At 46.8% G+C, this 17,764-nt stretch overlaps 1 protein-coding gene across 1 annotated transcript in view; it reads right to left on the bottom strand.

Moving 5' to 3' along the window:
- The window catches only part of Tbx15 (T-box transcription factor 15), a 102,339-nt gene extending 85,574 nt beyond the window's left edge, over positions 1 to 16,765 (bottom strand). Inside the window, exon 1 of the mRNA XM_038311886.1 lies at positions 16,561 to 16,765. Within this exon, the coding sequence (XP_038167814.1) occupies positions 16,561 to 16,765 (205 nt within the window). The remainder of the gene's footprint in view (positions 1 to 16,560) is intronic.
- Positions 16,766 to 17,764: the final 999 nt, after the last annotated feature.

The raw sequence follows: 17,764 nt of genomic DNA, 5'->3' as shown, positions 1-17,764 counted from the left end.
AGCCATGCTTACAGTGGCTGTATTGGTTACAAAACACATCGCCAAAGTGGGACAAGTGCTGATTCTGTTTTGGGAATTTTGTTCAAAAGAATCCAAAGATGAGTACGATGGTGTTCTTCGGTTAAAATGGGGCTTGCAAAATACAGATTTTGGTATTTTCAGGGGAGTGTTTGCTTGTTTGATTAATTCATTTATTTTTATTTTATGGAAAAAGGACTCATTATATAGACCAGACTGACTTTGAACTCATAATCTTCCTTTTTCAATCTTTTTCTATTACTTGTTCTCCTATATGGTCAGTTCCACGTTGTGGGTAAAGAACAAGGAAAAGTACTAAGTGGGTATGGATATGTATTTATATGTGCTCAAAAATGTCCACAGGGCAGAAAGACCACAAAACCATCTCCTTGGGTAATGCACCAATTATCAATTGCCCAAGGGTCTGAAGTTAATACCAATTTAGTAGGGCAAAGGGATACTCTCTCTCTCTCTCTCTCTGTGTGTGTGTGTGTGGGGGGGGGTGGGTGTGTGCCATGCGTGTGCGTGCACTAGTAAGCAGTACGCAGTCTGAAGTATTCTGTGAAGGCAATGGTATGGTAGGAACTTGCTCAGAAATGGTTTCCTCAGATTACTGGATGACTATCTCCCAGGAAGGGCAGATTTTTAAAGACGATAGCAAAAGCATGCACCCACCTTCGCATGGTCTCAGTTACCCCTCTGAGAGCTACAAGAAGTTTTGCTGTGGTCTTTCATCACTGTTAGCTCACAAAAGCACAGTGGCATCAGGCTGAGAGAAAATCATGCAAATGTATCTAAAAGAGCCGCTCCCTATGGCAGACACCATGCAGCATCCATCCACCTACTCCTCCCTCACGTGGGTGCTGGGCATCAAACGCAGGTTCTCCTGAAGAACAGCTAGCGCTCTCAACCACTGAGCCTTCTCTCCAGCCCCCTCAAGTCTCGTCTTAAACTCCCAAGATGCAGGGATATTTCAAGTTAGAAAAGGACAAACGATATAGATGTTAGTGTACATGATGTCCATCCAACTCAGACCTGTGACAAATTCAAAAGATTCCATACGCCAGTGGAGAGCCCACTCTCCTCCCTCCAATTCCAGGGGACCCAAAACCCTCACACAGACACACATGGAGGCAAAACAGCAATGCACTAAAAAAGGAAGGAAGGAAGGAAGGAAGGAAGGAAGGAAGGAAGGAAGGAAGGAAGGAAGGAAGGAAGGAAGGAAGGAAGGAAAAAAGGAAGGCAGAAAGGAGGGAGGAAGGGAGAAAGGGAGGGAGGGAGGGAGGGAGGGAGGGAGAGAGAGAGAGAGGGAGAGGGAGAGAGAGGAGACCTGAAAGAAGAATGAACTTCCCTCAGAAAGAACTTTGGAAGAGAAATATGTTTCAGACAGAAAGAAAGCAGGAGCTCTACAGAGAGAAGCAGCCCATGAAGGAGCAAGGGCTGTGGAGAGCATGCAAACGGAGTGGGAAAAGGAGTCTGGCGCTTCCCGTGTCCAACACTCTCTAAATGCTCTCTCATATATATTCTGAAGAGTTTTCAAGTTTTCTACTTTACCAAAAGTAAAATTTGGAGCAAGACATGATTTTTTTTGAACACTTCCCATGTTCTAGGCACTAAACAAAGTTCTTGAAACCTATCTCACTTAATTCTCACACCAGACTTAAAACACGTATGACTACTCTTATTTTACATGCATGTAACTGAGACACAGGGTAATTAAATCACCTGTCCAAGGCCATAGAGACAGAATTAGTTTCAAGTCAGAACCTTCCCACCAGCCCCCATTTCTAGGTTGTACAGTGCTGTCTGCTCACTCTCTCTGGAAGCTGCTTTCTGTCACTGTGACAAAAGGCCCGAGAAAATCAACTTAAAGAATACAAAGTTATTTTGACTCATAGTTTCAGAAGTCTCAGTGCTGTGTCATTGTTTCTGAGCCTGTGATGAGAAAGAACATCCCCCAAGGGAGGGCAGAGCATGACACACAAAAGATGCTCACCTCACTACGATGAGGAAGCAAGGAGACAGGAAGGAGTGAAGGCCCTGGAGCAGTGTGTCTCCAGGGGCCTAACTTTCTCCAGGTAGGCCTCACCTACTAAGTGTTCTACATAACAAGCTACACAGGCTAGCATCCAAGCCTTCAATATATGGCCTCTGGGCCCAGCTTATATCAAACAGCCTTCACGTTATGTTTCGGTGTCCCACACCATCCGATATCTTCTGCTTATAGAGTGTGAAACTTGACTGATTTTCAGAATATCCCATACCCATCTCCTAGATGAAGCTCCAAAGTAGTAAAGGGTGCCTACGTTAAAAAAAAAAAAAAGTCCTCAAAACCCAGAAAAGAATCCAGGTGAAAACTCAAACATCTGTATATGTGCACATCCCCCAAACTTACCTTTGCCACAGAGAATAACTTTCATTCTCAATACTCACTAGCAGGGTTGAAGATTTGGCTCAATGGTAGAGTGTCTGCTTAGCAAGCCCAAGGCCATGATTTGGTCCCCACCCAATGCCAGGAAAAAAAAAAAGAAAACCTCAATATTCTTTAGCAATGAGCCACACAGCTGTGGAGGCCCAACAATGTGGGCAGGAAAACAGACAGGCAAAGAAAAAGAAGAATGTAGTCAAGCCCCAAGGAAAACATGTTAACATCCGGAACCAATTCACCCGCACAGGCTAGGGAGCATTACACCCAGATCTCCATAACACCCCGTGTCACTCCAGCCCTACACATACACACACACACCACACACACACATAAATGTGCATAAGCCAAGGCTTCATCTATTATCTTCTCAGACTGGCCTTGAAAATGCCGGAAGCCCCTTCAGCAGTACCTGCCACCCAGTCAGAATATCACAGAACCTTAAATCTCTGTGACGTCACACTCTAATGTGTAATGGACAGATGCACCAGATGGCCTCTAATGCTCCCCGGATTTAAGCCAGTTCTGCAACTAGTGCTCTGAATGCTGGAGAGACGAAAAGACAAAAGAGCCAGAGCCAGGCTAGCGGCACATCTTGAAGGATCTCTGTTTCTGCTGGTTCTCAATGATGAGATCCAGAAAAGCAGCAAGACTGTAACATTCACCTCTTCATTAGCACCTCGAGAATCTGTGCATTCCTTGGGAAAGGAAGTAGACCCAGAGAGTCATATGCTTCTGTTGCTGAAAGAGCGGATCGAACCCCCTCAGTTAGCTGCCTATGTGGAGTAGGGCTGGCAGTGGGGGAGAACGAGCCTGTAAAACGGAGATGAACTTTACATTGTGCCCATTTCAGCTTGTAAAAGCCACTTTTCTATCCCCAGACACAGCAGACAGGAGTGCAACAGACTGTACAATTAAACAGCCCAAAAATGCATTAATGGTAAAAATCTATACATGGAAATCAGGAAGGTAAGTGGGTGTAGATTTTCTCCAAATCCCTGTTGGAGACATCTGACTCTTTAAGAGAGGAAGGTTACATAGAGTGGGAGGGAAAGTGATGGAGAAACAGTGAACAGGTGGAGAGAGAGAGAGAGAGAGAGAGAGAGAGAGAGAGAGAGAGAGAGGAAGAAGAAGAAAAGAAAGAAACTCTCTGATAAGTCCTTTCTTGCTGGCATCTCATCCAGTTACAGCAGGGCAGGAGAAAATGAAGTGTGAATGTAAGTGTTTATCAGGGTGACAGATCCCTGCAAGTAGCAGACCCTGTAGCAAACAAGGCTGTTCCAAATAGAGCTGTTACAAACAAATGAATCAGAGCAGCCACTGAGAGGTTAAAGCCCTGACTGGAAGAGTGGGTGTACTTGCAGTGGGCCCTCAAGGCAGTTTCCTAATCCTCAGGCATTAAAAAGAAGCCACTGTGGAAATCAGAATCTCTTCCTTTGTAAATTCAATCCATGGCAAAGGGATTTCAGCTGTGATTGCTGAGTTTGAGAAAATCAACAGTACTTAGGATCGCAGGAATTGCCTGTCGCTGCAACTGATACCTTCCTAAGCTGTTCCATTTTGAATCAATTACCAATAAGACTCCATCCACCCCATTGTGAGTGGAGAAGGGGAATGGGTAAAACAGAGCCGTTAGTTGTCTCTGAATTTCACTGTAGGGGAGGGGATTTAGGATGAGGAGGCTTTAGGTCGAATTCAATATGGACCCACTATCCTTCAGACTTGAGATTTCTGTTCCTTACAGTCAAAAAAAAAAAAAGAAAGAAAGAAAGAAAGAAAGAAAAAAGAAAAGAAAAAGGAAGGAAGGAAGGAACCAGAACACAGTGTGAAGGCTGACCATGTCTCATTCCAGAGATCATGACTTAGAAACCCCACTGAACCTTCAGCCACTGCCCTCTAGAGTGGGTACCATTATAGCCACCTGAAGACAGAAGGGACTAACAACAACAAAAGCACAGAGACTTAAAATGTAAATAAGCTCTTACTACGATTAATGATCTGTTTGGGGTATAGCAGGCAGTAAGGTCAGAATGCTTTCCCTAAGCAGTTAAGAATCATCTCCAGAGAGTAGCGGGCAAGGATGCTGGCAGTTGGCACAGCAAGGTTCAGAATCTAGCCAGACAGGTTAGGGTAAACTGGAGTTGTATGGTTGCAGCTATCATATTTAATCTTTTGAGAGTTAATTTCCTGGTCTGCACAATGGAGAAACAATTATCTTTCTCTGAGGTGTAACTGGTAATTGTAGCAAGTGAGTGATTAAGGCCTCAATAGGTTCCTGAGTGTTTAGAAGCACTTGCTGCTCTTGCAGAGGGCCTGGGTACCATTCGCAGAACACACATGAGCCACACACGACCCCTTGTAACTCCAGCTCTGGCGATTCTGATACTCTCTTCTGGTCTCTGAGCACCTGCATGTATGCGTGCATGCACACACACAGACACACACACGCACATACACACACACAGACACACACACACACACACACCACACATAAACTTCTAAAAAAAATATTTACAGAGAATGAACAAACCGTCTGACTTGAAAAAACTTTCAAAGTCCTGACTTGTCTGCAGTGCCAGGGCCTGAGAGCTTGTCGGGAAAGGTCCCAGGCTGCCTGAAAAGACTCAGAAAGGCCTCGCTCCTCTGTCCCTCTTCCTCGGAGAAGCTGCCTTCTCCCTTCACTGCCAGGGAACAAGATAGGAAGAAGGTTTAGGGTGCAGCAACAGTAAAAACAAAAAGAGCAATTGATGAGCGCCTAACATCTGGAAGCAAGAACAGGCAAAGGGGGCAGTCAGATGTGGGTCCAGTCTGGGCCCCCACTGCTTCTCTTTTAAAAGATCCCCAAGTTCTTTCCTCCTCACACTTGCAGGTTTTCCTTTAAGCTAAGCTTGCTCAGTACTGGAGACATGGTTCAGCATTTAAAAGTGCTGGCTGCCCTCCCAGAGGTCTAGGGTTTGAAACCCAGTGCCCACAAAGTAGCTCACAACTGCCTGTAAATCTAGTTCCAGGTGATCCAGTGGGCTCTTCTGGCCTCCATGGGCTCTGCACACATGTGGTGCACAGACATACATGCAGGCAAAATACCCATGCACATAAAATAAAAGTAAATGAATCTCTAAGTGATCCCTTCAACTTATCCCTTAACCCCTTCCTCACCACTTCTTCCTCCTCCGCCTCTCCTCTCTTCTCTTCTCCCCCCTCCCCGGCCCCTCACACACCTGTCCTACCTCTAATATCTTAACCAAATAGTACAGTAATCCTAAACTACTGTACCCTCAACTAATTATTGCAGCCCTGGGGTTCCGTCAGAATCTGTTTTTACAAAGAAATAGTCTTCCTATTTCCTGTCAGGCCAGGGTTAACCTTTTAAAGACTCTGGGCTGCAGATAGACACTAACCAGAAAGCTCTAGAGTTAGTCTGTCTCCCTGCCTCCAGACATCCTGCTCTGGCCCCCGGAACTGAGTTCTTAGAGGAGCCGGTAAGTTTGAGTGGAAAAGTCCAGTCATATCTCCCACCTACCCACCATTCCCTCCTGCTGTGGGGCAGCATGGATCTCCATGAACATCTCCACTTTCTCCCTTTGAACTCATCGGCTTCTGGATTTTTGTCTCAGTGGACTACTGAGTAGCTCAGTTCTACTTACGTTTATTTACCATACATCCTCGGGCTCTATGCTGCTTCCAATCATAGGCTATGGCTATAAATGGGCGAGGAACCGGCTCTTACAAAATAAAATAGGGAAATGTACCCTGTCTGCTTGTAGATTACAACGTTCAGCGGTTGCTTATCCAGGCTAATCACTAAGGTCCAAGCATTGCCAACTCATGTGGAAAGAATGACAGACGTTAAGCTACACCTTTTCTTCCTGTGTGTGTACTGTCTCAGCTGATCCTAGTGACAACCATCGGATAACCACATTTACGGATGCTGTTCCACGGATGCACACACTTGTGTTAAAGGACATTAAGGGGCCCGTACAATTAAGAAGCGTTAGAACCAGAGCACTAAAGCAAGCAATGCAACCCCAAGCATCTGAGCTTAGAACCAGGATCCCGCATGACTGATGCGGTCACTACACCAGAAATAATAACACAGGACTGGAGAGACGGCTCAGCGGTTAAGAGCACTGGCTGCTCTTCCAGAGGACCCAGCTTCAATTCCTAGCAACCACTTGGTGACTCCCAACCTTGAATAACGAGCTCTGATGCCCTCTCTGGCATGCAAGTGTACAAGCAGGCAGAGCACTTTTATACATAAATAAATACATCTCTTTTTCAAAAAGAAATAACACAGTAAGAGTAACTCTGTTTTCATATATGTACTTGCTGCATATAAATAATTAGAAAGTGTGCCTGTGTGTATATATATAATGTATATATATATGTGTGTGTGTGTATATATATATATATATGTATATATGCGTGTATGTATATATGAGTGTATGTGTATATACATATATATATACATAAAACTTTAAATATCAGCACAATGACTGACACAGTTACACATCCAATGAATGCTGCTATTTATTATCATTTGTATTGGGCTATGATTCTCATTGTATTTTTATCATTTCCTAAATGCTAAGTTCTCAAAAAAAAACCAAAAGCAATGAAAACAAGGTCCTTTTCCTTTAGCAATTTCTAAAACAGAAATGGGTCAAGGGGAAGTAATAAAATTTGCATATCCCAGGATTACAGGAGTCCAAACAGGGTCTGTGCAAAATGAGGTCCTAGACGAGGGTGGGAAGCCAGCCCTCGGGTGCAGATATCTGCAAGGAAGCCGGATCTCTGCAGACAGAAATGGGAAATGTTGCTAGGTGTGTGCTGGGCCCGGTTTCTGCCGCTGACCCTGCCCTCGAGTTCAGCGGCTATGAATAGAGGTCTTGAACGCTAAGCTGTCTTCTGATCTATCTTGTTGACAAGCCTTTTGCCTGTTACTAAGTCATCCTTTTAGAATTCTCACATCCCTGCCAGATCAGGATCTCAGCTTAGCAGGCGAGACATGGAAAATAGTTACTAGTGCTCTCCGGCAGGCTCAAGCAGTGTCAGAGGGCAAGCAATTTCCCCCATTTCGATTCACCGGTGATGCGGTGATGCCTTGCTTTTCTCAGTCTTTATTTTTCAGATACTTAGTTTTTATGATTGTTTCTGGGAAGTGAATGATACATTGTCAAAGCACGAATAGTTCCTGTTTCCTTTCCATTCACCAGTGCCCTAGAGCCCTTGTTGGCCTTTTTCAGTTAGGCATCAAACACGCAGGACTGGAAATGACCCATCTCTGATTTCTGAACATGTGATATTAATATAATATAATTTCAAGAGCTGCATGAAAGCACCTAATTTTAGCTCTAAATGTTTTTGACCTTAGCTGCAACGTTCCACAAGTGCAGTAAAATTTCTCTCATTCCAGTGGTGTAAAGGGCAGGTCAAGTATTGGCCAAGGTGCATTAGGAGAAAGTGTTAATATTCAAAACAAAAGCTAACGGGGGCTGTGGAATCTTGAAGCTAAATGGGCTTCATGTTTCATTTGAAACTGGCTCTCTCATCTCACAAGCCAGAAACCAAGGCCTCACTAGCTGCTATGAAACAGTTTTAAAACTTTCTTTCAACATTAATGTGTCTGCCTTTATACGGTATTTCACCATTAATACCAAAGCCAGCACTAGAATTTAAGCCTCCTGCTTTAAGCCAGTCCCACCCTTTTCCTACTGAAACACAGGGCCATAGAATGGAATATGGAGACCGTGTGTAAAGCCTTTGGGCAGAGTCACAAACAACATCCTTACTTGGGTTTCTGAACCCTCTGGTCCTTTTGTCTTCGATCCATATTGCTCCGCCATCTTCTTTATACCTCTAAATTTCAAACTAAACCTTTTTTTTTCCTCTCTAGATGTTCTATAAACACAACCCTTGGGCTGTACTATTAACAACATCAACAAAAACAAATCAAACAACTGATGAAGATTCTGAGTTGAAAAATGTTAAATTCGGGAAAAGCATTGCTGTGTACACAGTTACCAGTTCAAAATGCTTTGCCCCTTCCCACCCAGAAGACCAGTTGTGTTTTTTAGAACACAGCCAAGATACCTAACTCCAGGTTTACGTCCAGGCCATGTGGGTCAACTTTGTAAAGTTGAGGGGGTTTTCTTTTAAGGAAGTCACTACCTCGGTGTGCCCCATCTTCCCAAGGACAGCTGAAGGACAGTCATTTTCGGCCCCTCTGTCCGCAGGGGGCGACGCAGGGTCCTGAAAGGACTCTACCTTAGGCAGGCAACATGACCAACAAAATGCTTTTCTTCCTTTTCAACAGACTGGCTACAATATTTACTGACCCTAGAATCACCCATTTGGAAATGGTTAAGGATTAAAAGTTCTTCAGGCCGAGGGACTCGTGGTTTCTAATTGCTAATGTTTGAAGTCAGTTTGATTCCTCGGAAATTTGTTCAGCCTGATGAAAGCAAAACTCAAACTCCCCTCAGGGCGCGAGGTGTAAGATCTTTGGGTTCCGTTGTTTTTCTTTCGTTGTTTGGGGGGAGTCTGATTGTTTTTGAGGAATGGCTTCTCCCAAGCCTTCCCGGGTTACCCGAGAGCCCTCTCACTTCTCCCGTATGTAATTAGAGAGACAACGCACAAGACCCATCTCTGGAGACCGGACTCAAGACTCCACAGTTTCAAAGGCTCAGAGCTGCTCCCCCTTACCCTACCCGCCATTCCCCACACCCGGTGCCTGCTGCCCCGGCCCCTCAGGCCAGGATGGGAGCTCAGTCGAGCTGGGCGCACCGCAGCAGAGTGCACCCCGCCCAGAGCTGTGCAGGGGTCTCCCGCGATCTCCATCTCTCTGCACCGCCGAGCCAATCGCGACTGGGCCGGTGTGACCGACGCGGCCACTGCACACTTGTGAAGGTCACCGAACTACGGATCCACCAGGAAGGATCCAATCCAGTTCCTTCCCTGGTGAAATGTCAGCTGAAATTCCTTGAGAGGCTCGAAAGACTGCCGTTTTCCCAGTGACAGGGAGGCTGGGGCGTCGAAGTGAGGCGTGAGAAAGCAAAGAGCAAGATTAACTGTCCCCATTCATAGGTGAGGTCTTTTCCTTATGCTAGGGGGACAGGGAACAGCAGAGAACGCCGCCGCAGGCTACGCGGTTCAGGAAACCTGTCTAGTTAATATACAGACCGCTCCAGGGCTCCCACTAAACGTAAGGACCACTGAGGACGCGTTTATTTTCAGGTTTTTGTTTCTTGTTTTTTGTTTTGTTTTGGAGACAGTGTCTCACCATGCAGCTCTGGCTGGCCGGAACTCTTAAAGATCATGCTGACCTTGAGCTCATATAGGTGGGACTGCCTCTGCCTCCAGATTACTGGGATGGAAGAGGAATATCCCCAGGCTGATATATCCAGGAGTTTTTGCGCTTGCTCGGTTTCGTACAGTTTCATCCTATAAAGTATGAGGCAGTTTTCACCACCCGTCTTGTCTATCTAAACCTTCGCAACTATGTGGGGCTAAAGAGAGAGAAGGGAAGAAAGAGGAGAGGGAAAGAAAGAACAGAAAGAAAGAAAAGAAATAGAAGACAACTAGGAGATATATTTCTACATGTGTTTCATGGGTTCCTAAATTCATTTTCCCAATTTGCAATGCTTATCTCAACTCTATAAAATATAATTATTATCTAGACTTCTCCGATTCCACTTACTTCCTACTTGGGTAGGGGGATGATATTACTCTTTAGAATTGAAAATAACATTCTGGTCATACAGACTAAAACCACCATTAGCCACAAAATTAAATGACTGAGGGGAAAAAACTTGCTGCCGGTGCCTGATATTTAATCAACTTTATATGATGTCATTTTTCTGATATTTCTCCTAGAATTTGTTCAAAATCGTTAGGTGGGTCTAAGAAATAAATGAAAATGATCCGTATCTAGAAGCTTCAAATCTCAAATTCTCTAGACTTTAAAGTATAGATAAAATTGATTTAAAAAACCTTTTATTTCTCAAATAATGTGTTCCTAATCTGTTAAACTGGCTATACCCTACACACTCACTCTCACACCCACACCCACACATGCCTGTGCACGCGCGCACATGCAAATACACACTGAGGGGACAGAGAGAGAGGGGGGAGCTTCTTTCCCTGAAATATTATCTGTATCCCACCATTCACGTATGTTTCCGAGGTTTGCTATGGTCATAGAGTTCATAGGGTGCCATGGTTTTCACACGCATAAACTTGTATTATTTTTTTACACCTTTATAAAGGCCAAAGCTGGATAGCAGTTTGTTCATTTGTTTTAATACAGCATCCATGTAGAGATTGCCTGTTTTCACTTCTGGTATCAAAAACTCCTTAGCAGTTTGTACTCAACAAAACACCCAGCCTCTAAGCGAGGCCATTAGTGGTGCTGAATAAGCTTTGATTAGTGCTCTCCAGTTGCTTAAGTTCCCCACTTCTTCCATTTCACAGCAGGTCCTCCCCTCCACGTCTCATTTTCCACCCGGATGCTTGGAGCAAGGGCCTCACTTAAATTAACTAATGATTATCTTTCCCCAAAGAAGTGTAAACAGACCTGATTTATAAATTTGCTAATTGCTGTTCCCAGTACAGACCCGGGGAGTATCTCAATCATGTGCATATAAAATTCCAGGCTTACTAGAAACCAGAAAAGACAGAATCAAAATAAACCCTGTGCATGAGATTTCACAGTCCACAACTGCCTGCTTTGCCCTGCTTTTGCAAAAGTCAAAATTTAAGCCTTTGGTGGGAGGGTGAGTTTAGGAATAGGTAGTTGGCTTTTGAAAGCAAGAAAGAACCAGCTCTACTTTCAGGACCCTCGTCAGAAGGATTTCTGCATTTCCAATATAGAGAAAAGAAAGTGACATACTTATACACACATTTTAAAAGTAACTCCATTTGTTCTAAGTATAAGAACAGAGTTCTACCAGGGTTCATGATTAAAATCGCCAGACTTTGTCTCTCATATTGATATTGCAATTTTCTGCTAGACTGTCTGTGATGGATCCGGAATAGTCGGCGTTTTAGCGAAAGCAATGAATGCCATCGGGTAGGTTTGAGCAAACAGCAGTTAAGTCTTCTGCACCAGGCTTCATCTGTTTTGTCCTTCTCTCTGTGTTTGTCTAGTTCGGCAGGTGCGGTTAAAGATGAAGGGTACATTTCCGCTAGGTTTGCGGCCCTATGCAAAGAAACTGGACAGAGAAAATGGAGGTACATCTCTCCAATATTCTGAGTTTTCTTGGGTTGACCCTCAGATTAAGCGTTTTAGACCACTGTTCCCTTTCTCCACACAGACCATATGTATTAAAAATCGTTTACACTAACAATTTTCTTTCATAATTAAAATTTTACAGCTTTGGGGCTTATTGATACGAGGATGCGTGGGGTGTAAGAGAAACGTCATGAGGTGTATATCGGTTTAATTTCTGCCTGAATTCCAATCCAAGAAATTTCTTTCCTCCTCCCTAATTTAACGTCACCCTATGAACTTTTCTTTACGGGAATTTCATCTACAAAATCAGTAAACCCAAAATGGCTAGCTGTAAACTCCAAAGCATTGTTCAACGAGAAATGTAAGAAACTCGGCGTTGGAGAAGCGCGCGGTGGGGGGGGGGGGGGCGGGGAATAGAATTCAGAGTTTCAAAGCCCCTTGGTTGTGCGCGGATTTGCATAGGAAGCTTTTGTCTGTCATTAGGTTTGTTCTGGACGAGGGACGGGGCGGGGGGTGGTTGGGGGAGGGAGTCTGAGGTGCCCTGCGGACTGTGGGCTAGAGGTGTTTGAATGAGCCTTCCAAACCCCGCGGCGGCATAGTGAATGTGCTGTGCAGTCCTGAGCCTAGTTAGTGCACTACTGCCTCGGCGGAGCTAACTGCTAAGGAATTAGCCTCAGGTTCACTGGACCGCCAGTCACAGGAAACTCTGGCCATCTAAATTTCCCCATTCCCTTGCCTCCCGGCGCAGTCAAGTTGTTTACTGTTGTTATTTCTTTGAGACCGACTGAGTTAGGATTATTTTCCTCCCAACCGTCACTCCCAAGGTTTCTCCCACTGCCGGGATTTTACGTAGCGTCTGCAAAACCAATTCCCATTGCATAGGAGCAAATGATGAGATGCGCTCTCCAAGCCCCGCGCATCTACAGACCGTAGTCTGTAGTCAGTGTCTGCAGTGTCTGTCCCGCGCTCGGAAACGCACTCTTGACCTTCATTCTCCCGTGAACAATCTCCAATCAATGACAAATTCGCTTCTTACCTCCTCCTTTGCTTCTTCACAAAAGGTCACTTACCAAAGGGGGTAGCCTCTGAGGAAGGCCGTATGGACGGCAATTTTCCAAGGCCCACTTAATTCCTTTTCTGGTGCCGGCCGCACCCTGGATGCCGGCTTGTGTGTCAGGGGCAGCGCACTTAGTGCAGCACGAAGAAGTTACAGTGCTGTGGGCAGGCCTCTACCCCAGGCAGACCCTCAACAGCTTCGTAGGGTTCTGTACACCTTGCCCCGGGCATCTGAACCCATCTTGGGTCTTGGCTGATGCTAGACATTAATATTCTTTGCGATGACATCCAACTCATCCCTCTGTATCCGTTTCTTAAACGTCAGTGCAGAGTCACTTCCTCCCTTTCACCCCATTTCTCTATTGGGAATGGGGTGGGTAACGTCAGGATTGAAATCCCCGTTTTGCTCTGAGCAAACAAACAATACACTGGCAGATTAATGAATGTGACCAGTTAGTCTCAGTGCTAACTCGGAGGAAACTAGGAACGAACTGCTTGCTCTAGGGCAGCGGAGGTTCCTGCTTGGGCTTTTCCCCTGTCTCGTTTCACCAGGGTTTGCGCGCGTGGGTGCAAACGAAAATGTTAAGAAATTCTGCTTATGCACGAGTGTGCGGAGTGTCTATCCGCCTGTACCTGCATGTACCTGCCCACCCGCAAGGGATGCCACCTCCCTAGGCCCGTAGAACCCGGGCTGGCCGCAAGGCCTTCGGCCTGCAGGCTGAAAAAGAGGGAAATTCCTTCCCAGAAGGTTTGAATTATTTCGCTCCGCAGGAGACCGGGCCTTGGCCGGCTCTCTGCTGAAGATTCGGGCGGGAAATGTCTAAGCCAGACGTAGGGGGGTGGGGGAGAACCAGTTGAGCGTCCGAGGGGTCCGAGCACCGAGGGCGCAGCCGAGTGCCCGTAATACATTTTCAAGGCCGCAGCCACAGCAGCTGTTCAGCCGATCCTGGGTGAAAGTTTCCTCTGCTGAACTTAGCCAGAGGCCAGGGCCTTGAGACTCCCTCTTGCCCGTGGCCTCTACGCCCTACGTCCCAGCGTCTTCTCCAAAAGACAGGGAGTGCGGAAGCGAATGCCAACGGGAGACTAAGGCAGGAGTCTGAACCCGCAGGCCTAGAGATTTGAGAGACTATGAGGATTTGGTGGAAGTTTTTGAAATAAATATTATGTCCTTTGACCAGTGAGTTGCCTGCAGAGAGAAGGCCTTGACTGGCTGGTCGCCCGCTGCTACAGGTTGGCTCCTCAGGCTTGGGATGCTCAGGGGCTAACTAAAGCCAACTTTGTCCAGACCCGGAAAGAAACTCCGGTTGTGAAAAAGCAAACGGCTGGCGACGACTCTCGGAATTAAAAGTTTGCTTTACAGTTTAACTTTACCAGTTCAAGTTGTATGAGGGTCCTGATGGTTTCAGGTCGGGTAAGGCTGATCGAAATTAGTTGAATCGGCTCAAAGAGAAGATGGTGAGAGGAACGAAGCTGGCTTCTTTGGCCCGATGAGTATTTAATCAGGCCCCAGGCCCGAGGCAGTTTTGGTTTTATTTTGTATTTATTTTCTCCCTTTGCCTAGGACTAGCAACCAACACAGCAACCTCTCCCACCCAAATGGAGAAAAGACAAATTATGGAACCCAGTAGGAGAAAGACACTGCTTTGAACAGGGTGGGTCAGTCGCCTAAGCAGTTCCTCTATACATGTCTCTAAATGTGGCCTTTTGATGGGTCAGGGTACTATACTAGAGGAGAAAACAAAACTACAAGGCCCCCAATTTCTGCTCACAATGTCTACAGCTGGGTCCAGAGTGGGCAGCTATGACACCAGGGCTCAGCCTGTCTCCACATCAAGGGGACCTTTTTCCTGAAGGGTGATTTCTTACTCCAAGTCTAAAGAAGAAGACAGCCTGTAAGCCATTGCCAGAGCTCCAACCTGAGGGCCCTGTCTTCCCAAGGCCATGCTCCTGAAACCTTTCCCATAGAAACATTTTTCTGTTTTCAAACTCCGATGTACCCTTTGCCTTTTTCAAACAAGTGATAAAATAACAGGACAGACAAACTGAACTGTGTTTTGTAAGGTTCGCTCTATAGTGCATCTTTGTCAGGCAGGGACTAAACAAACTTCTAGAGACTGGCTCCCCACGTCTGTGTCTGGTATAGTCTCTTTTACAGATCCCCTCTCCTTGCTCCCCTCACTTCCGGCTAAGAAGGATGCCAGAAGGGGAAAGTTGTGAAACTATGCCCATGTTTTTGACCCCACATGTTGGCCATGTCTTTTGAACATAAGACCCTAGCCACGCTCCCAGCAACCTAGATTCTCCCCAGAGATAAGCTCCTTTGACAAGACATCAGTCTTGCTAAGTAGAATAATTTCTCCCTTCTCCACTGTTAGGGAAATAAAATAAAAGCGACTCCCAAATCGAAAGTTGTCAGGCCTGCAACACATTCCGTTAACTGTACCGATGCCTTAGCGAAATTCTCACAACAGATAATTTCGGAGAGGAAAGGGCTCTCGCAAAAGAAGGGACGCGCACATTAGCCATGCGTTCCATCCTGTCTTGACCACGCAGAGGTCCGAGTGGACCTGTCCTCTCTCCCAAAGAGAGAAAGTCGTGAATGGACAAAATAAATCTCCTTTTAATTTTCTTTTCATCGACTAATAAAAATAATTCCCCAGCACTAAAGCGAAATTCCGTAACGGGCTGCAAGAACACGGGGAATTTCTAAAGCTGCCTCCGCGGGTCTCTGGCTAATCGCGTTATTATTAGCCTCGGGAGGGAGCGTGGAAACTGAACTGGCAGTGCCGAAAGAGAAAATGTAAGCGACAGCTGTCCCTCTTCGGGCTTTGGCCAGCTTTTAGGCCAGGATCTCCAAGCTCTCCAGCCCTACTGGCTTCTCCCATCCCTGTGTGGGTGGTTGCCCTACTTCACCCCCTCCCCCAAGCCACAGAACCTGGGTCTGCTACTTCTGGATTTTTAGCTGGTACGCAGGGACACCTCCGGCATGGTTTTATAAGTGCGGACTGAAAATATTATTTGCTCTCAAGCCGCTACCAAGTTGGGACTGTGGTGTTCGTGTGCGTGCATACAGGATTTTGACAACAGCTGTTCCCCCAGGCCGGTTTGCCCTGTTGAAATCTTGGCACTTAATAGAAAATGTGAGGCTGTTTTCCCCCTGCTAGGGTTTTTTAAAATACACACATTGACATCCGCCTTCAGTTTTAACTGTTATGTGTATAATGTAAGTGTATGAGACGGATAGATCCAAGACAAATTAGTTAAAACATTCACCCACCTAAATACAGAAATGAGGGCCCTGAATAAAGACCTAAGTTTCAGGATATAGTGTCTAATATGTCTCCAGTGAGACAGAAATACAGTTATTCTCCGCCATCTAAATCTTAGTTGGGAGAGAAACAAAATGAGAAAAACGGAGCATTTCCCACGACCGCAAAAAGGGCTTCACAGGCCAGCACCCGGGAGCTCTCAGAAGCAAGTTTCAAATCAACTGGGCTCTTTCTCCAGCGTCTTTGACTGCGCTCTTCCTAACCCAGGGACCCTCAGCCCTTCAGAGTGGGCGCCTCAAAATGCTGCTTGCTCTCTGCCACAAGAGAAGGGAATCAACGCAAGAAGGCCTGCTTGAAATCGGCTATTAGAATGCAAGGCTCGGGCCAGCCCCCCAAATTGGTTCCGGCGAATTTAGGGAGGCTCAAGTTATTTATGCCAAGAAAAAGAAACCCACGTCGAAGCGAGGCAGGGAGTCAGCGGGCCGAGCCTCTCTCCACACGCGGGATTATCATTTGGTATTCCTTGTCCACCCTCCTCCCCTTGTCCGATCTCACACACTCACCCGGGTGGGGCTCCAGGCCGTGGGTCGCCGGGTCGTCTGTGTCTCCGAGTGGGCCTGCGGGACTCAGCGCCTCCATGGACAGGTCCAGCCCTTTCTCCTCCCAGTCTCGCAGCTTCCGCTTTTTATTTGAGCCGATCAAGGCTTCAACGGAGAAGGCATGTGCTCTGGAGCTCAGGGCGACTGCAGATCTTCTCCTTTCACTCATTTTAGCCGCCCGCACCCCGGTCCCCTCTCGCCCGCGCTCTACTGAGCTGGCAGCCCAGCGGCCGCACGCTCGGAGCGCCTGCGGGGCCCGGCCCTGAAGAGGCGGCGGCGCCGCGGCCGAAGCTGGGGCGGCGGCTCCGCGGGTGATCTGCGCCCTCCCTCCGTGTCCTCCCCCGCCCTCGACCGCCGGATCAGACCGGTGCCCCCAGCTACTCCAGATTCTAGGAACGAGCGCCAGGAACGCCGCCCGCTCGCTGCATGAGCGCTGAGTCCAGTTTCCCACCCACCCGGGCAGGCGCTCACAAGCCTTGCAGACTGAACTTCATCTTTCTTTCTTTTTTCTTTTTCTTTCCTTCGGTCTTTTTTTAAATTCTCTCCTCCCTTTTTCTTTTTCTCCTCCCTCTCCCCCCTTCCCCTCTCGGTCTTCCCGTCCTTCCCCTGATCCAAACTTCTGGGAAACTTTTTCCCCCCTGAATTCCTCCCTTCCTGAGGAACAGGGGGTAGGCAGTGAGCTCCTGTCCGAGGGGTGAGGGAGAAGGGAGGGGGAGGAAGAAAAAGACAGAGGGGAGGGAAAGCCAGCCCCCAACCAATGGCAAGAAGGGAACAAGAGAAACCTCGAGAGCTCTGGCCAATGAGGAGAAGGGAGAGACTGAGGCTGGGGCCAAGGCTGAGCGCTGGCCATCCCTGGGATGCTTCCCTGCCAACTTTAACCCCTGGCTCCCCGGTGCCCGACCGGTTTCTCTGGGGGGAGGAGGGCTGTCGGAACAGCTGAAAGTCAAACTCTGATCTTTGTCTTTATAGACTCGACCAAACTACAAATCCAGATTACAAACCCGTACGTTTTCCTTCCAAATTCTCTGCGTCTAATATATGGCTACTCATAATCAATTTAGATGCAAATCTGCAAAGTGGGTGCTGTGACAAAATGCTAACCTGCCCCCACTCCAACAAAAAAAAAAAGGCAGAGTAGGTTTCTGATCACGTCACACTTGCCCCCCAG

The sequence above is a fragment of the Arvicola amphibius genome, chromosome 14 (genome assembly GCF_903992535.2).
Source record: "Arvicola amphibius chromosome 14, mArvAmp1.2, whole genome shotgun sequence".
In the NCBI taxonomy this organism is placed as follows: Eukaryota; Metazoa; Chordata; class Mammalia; order Rodentia; family Cricetidae; genus Arvicola; species Arvicola amphibius.
This window is presented reverse-complemented; position numbering and strand designations above follow the sequence as displayed.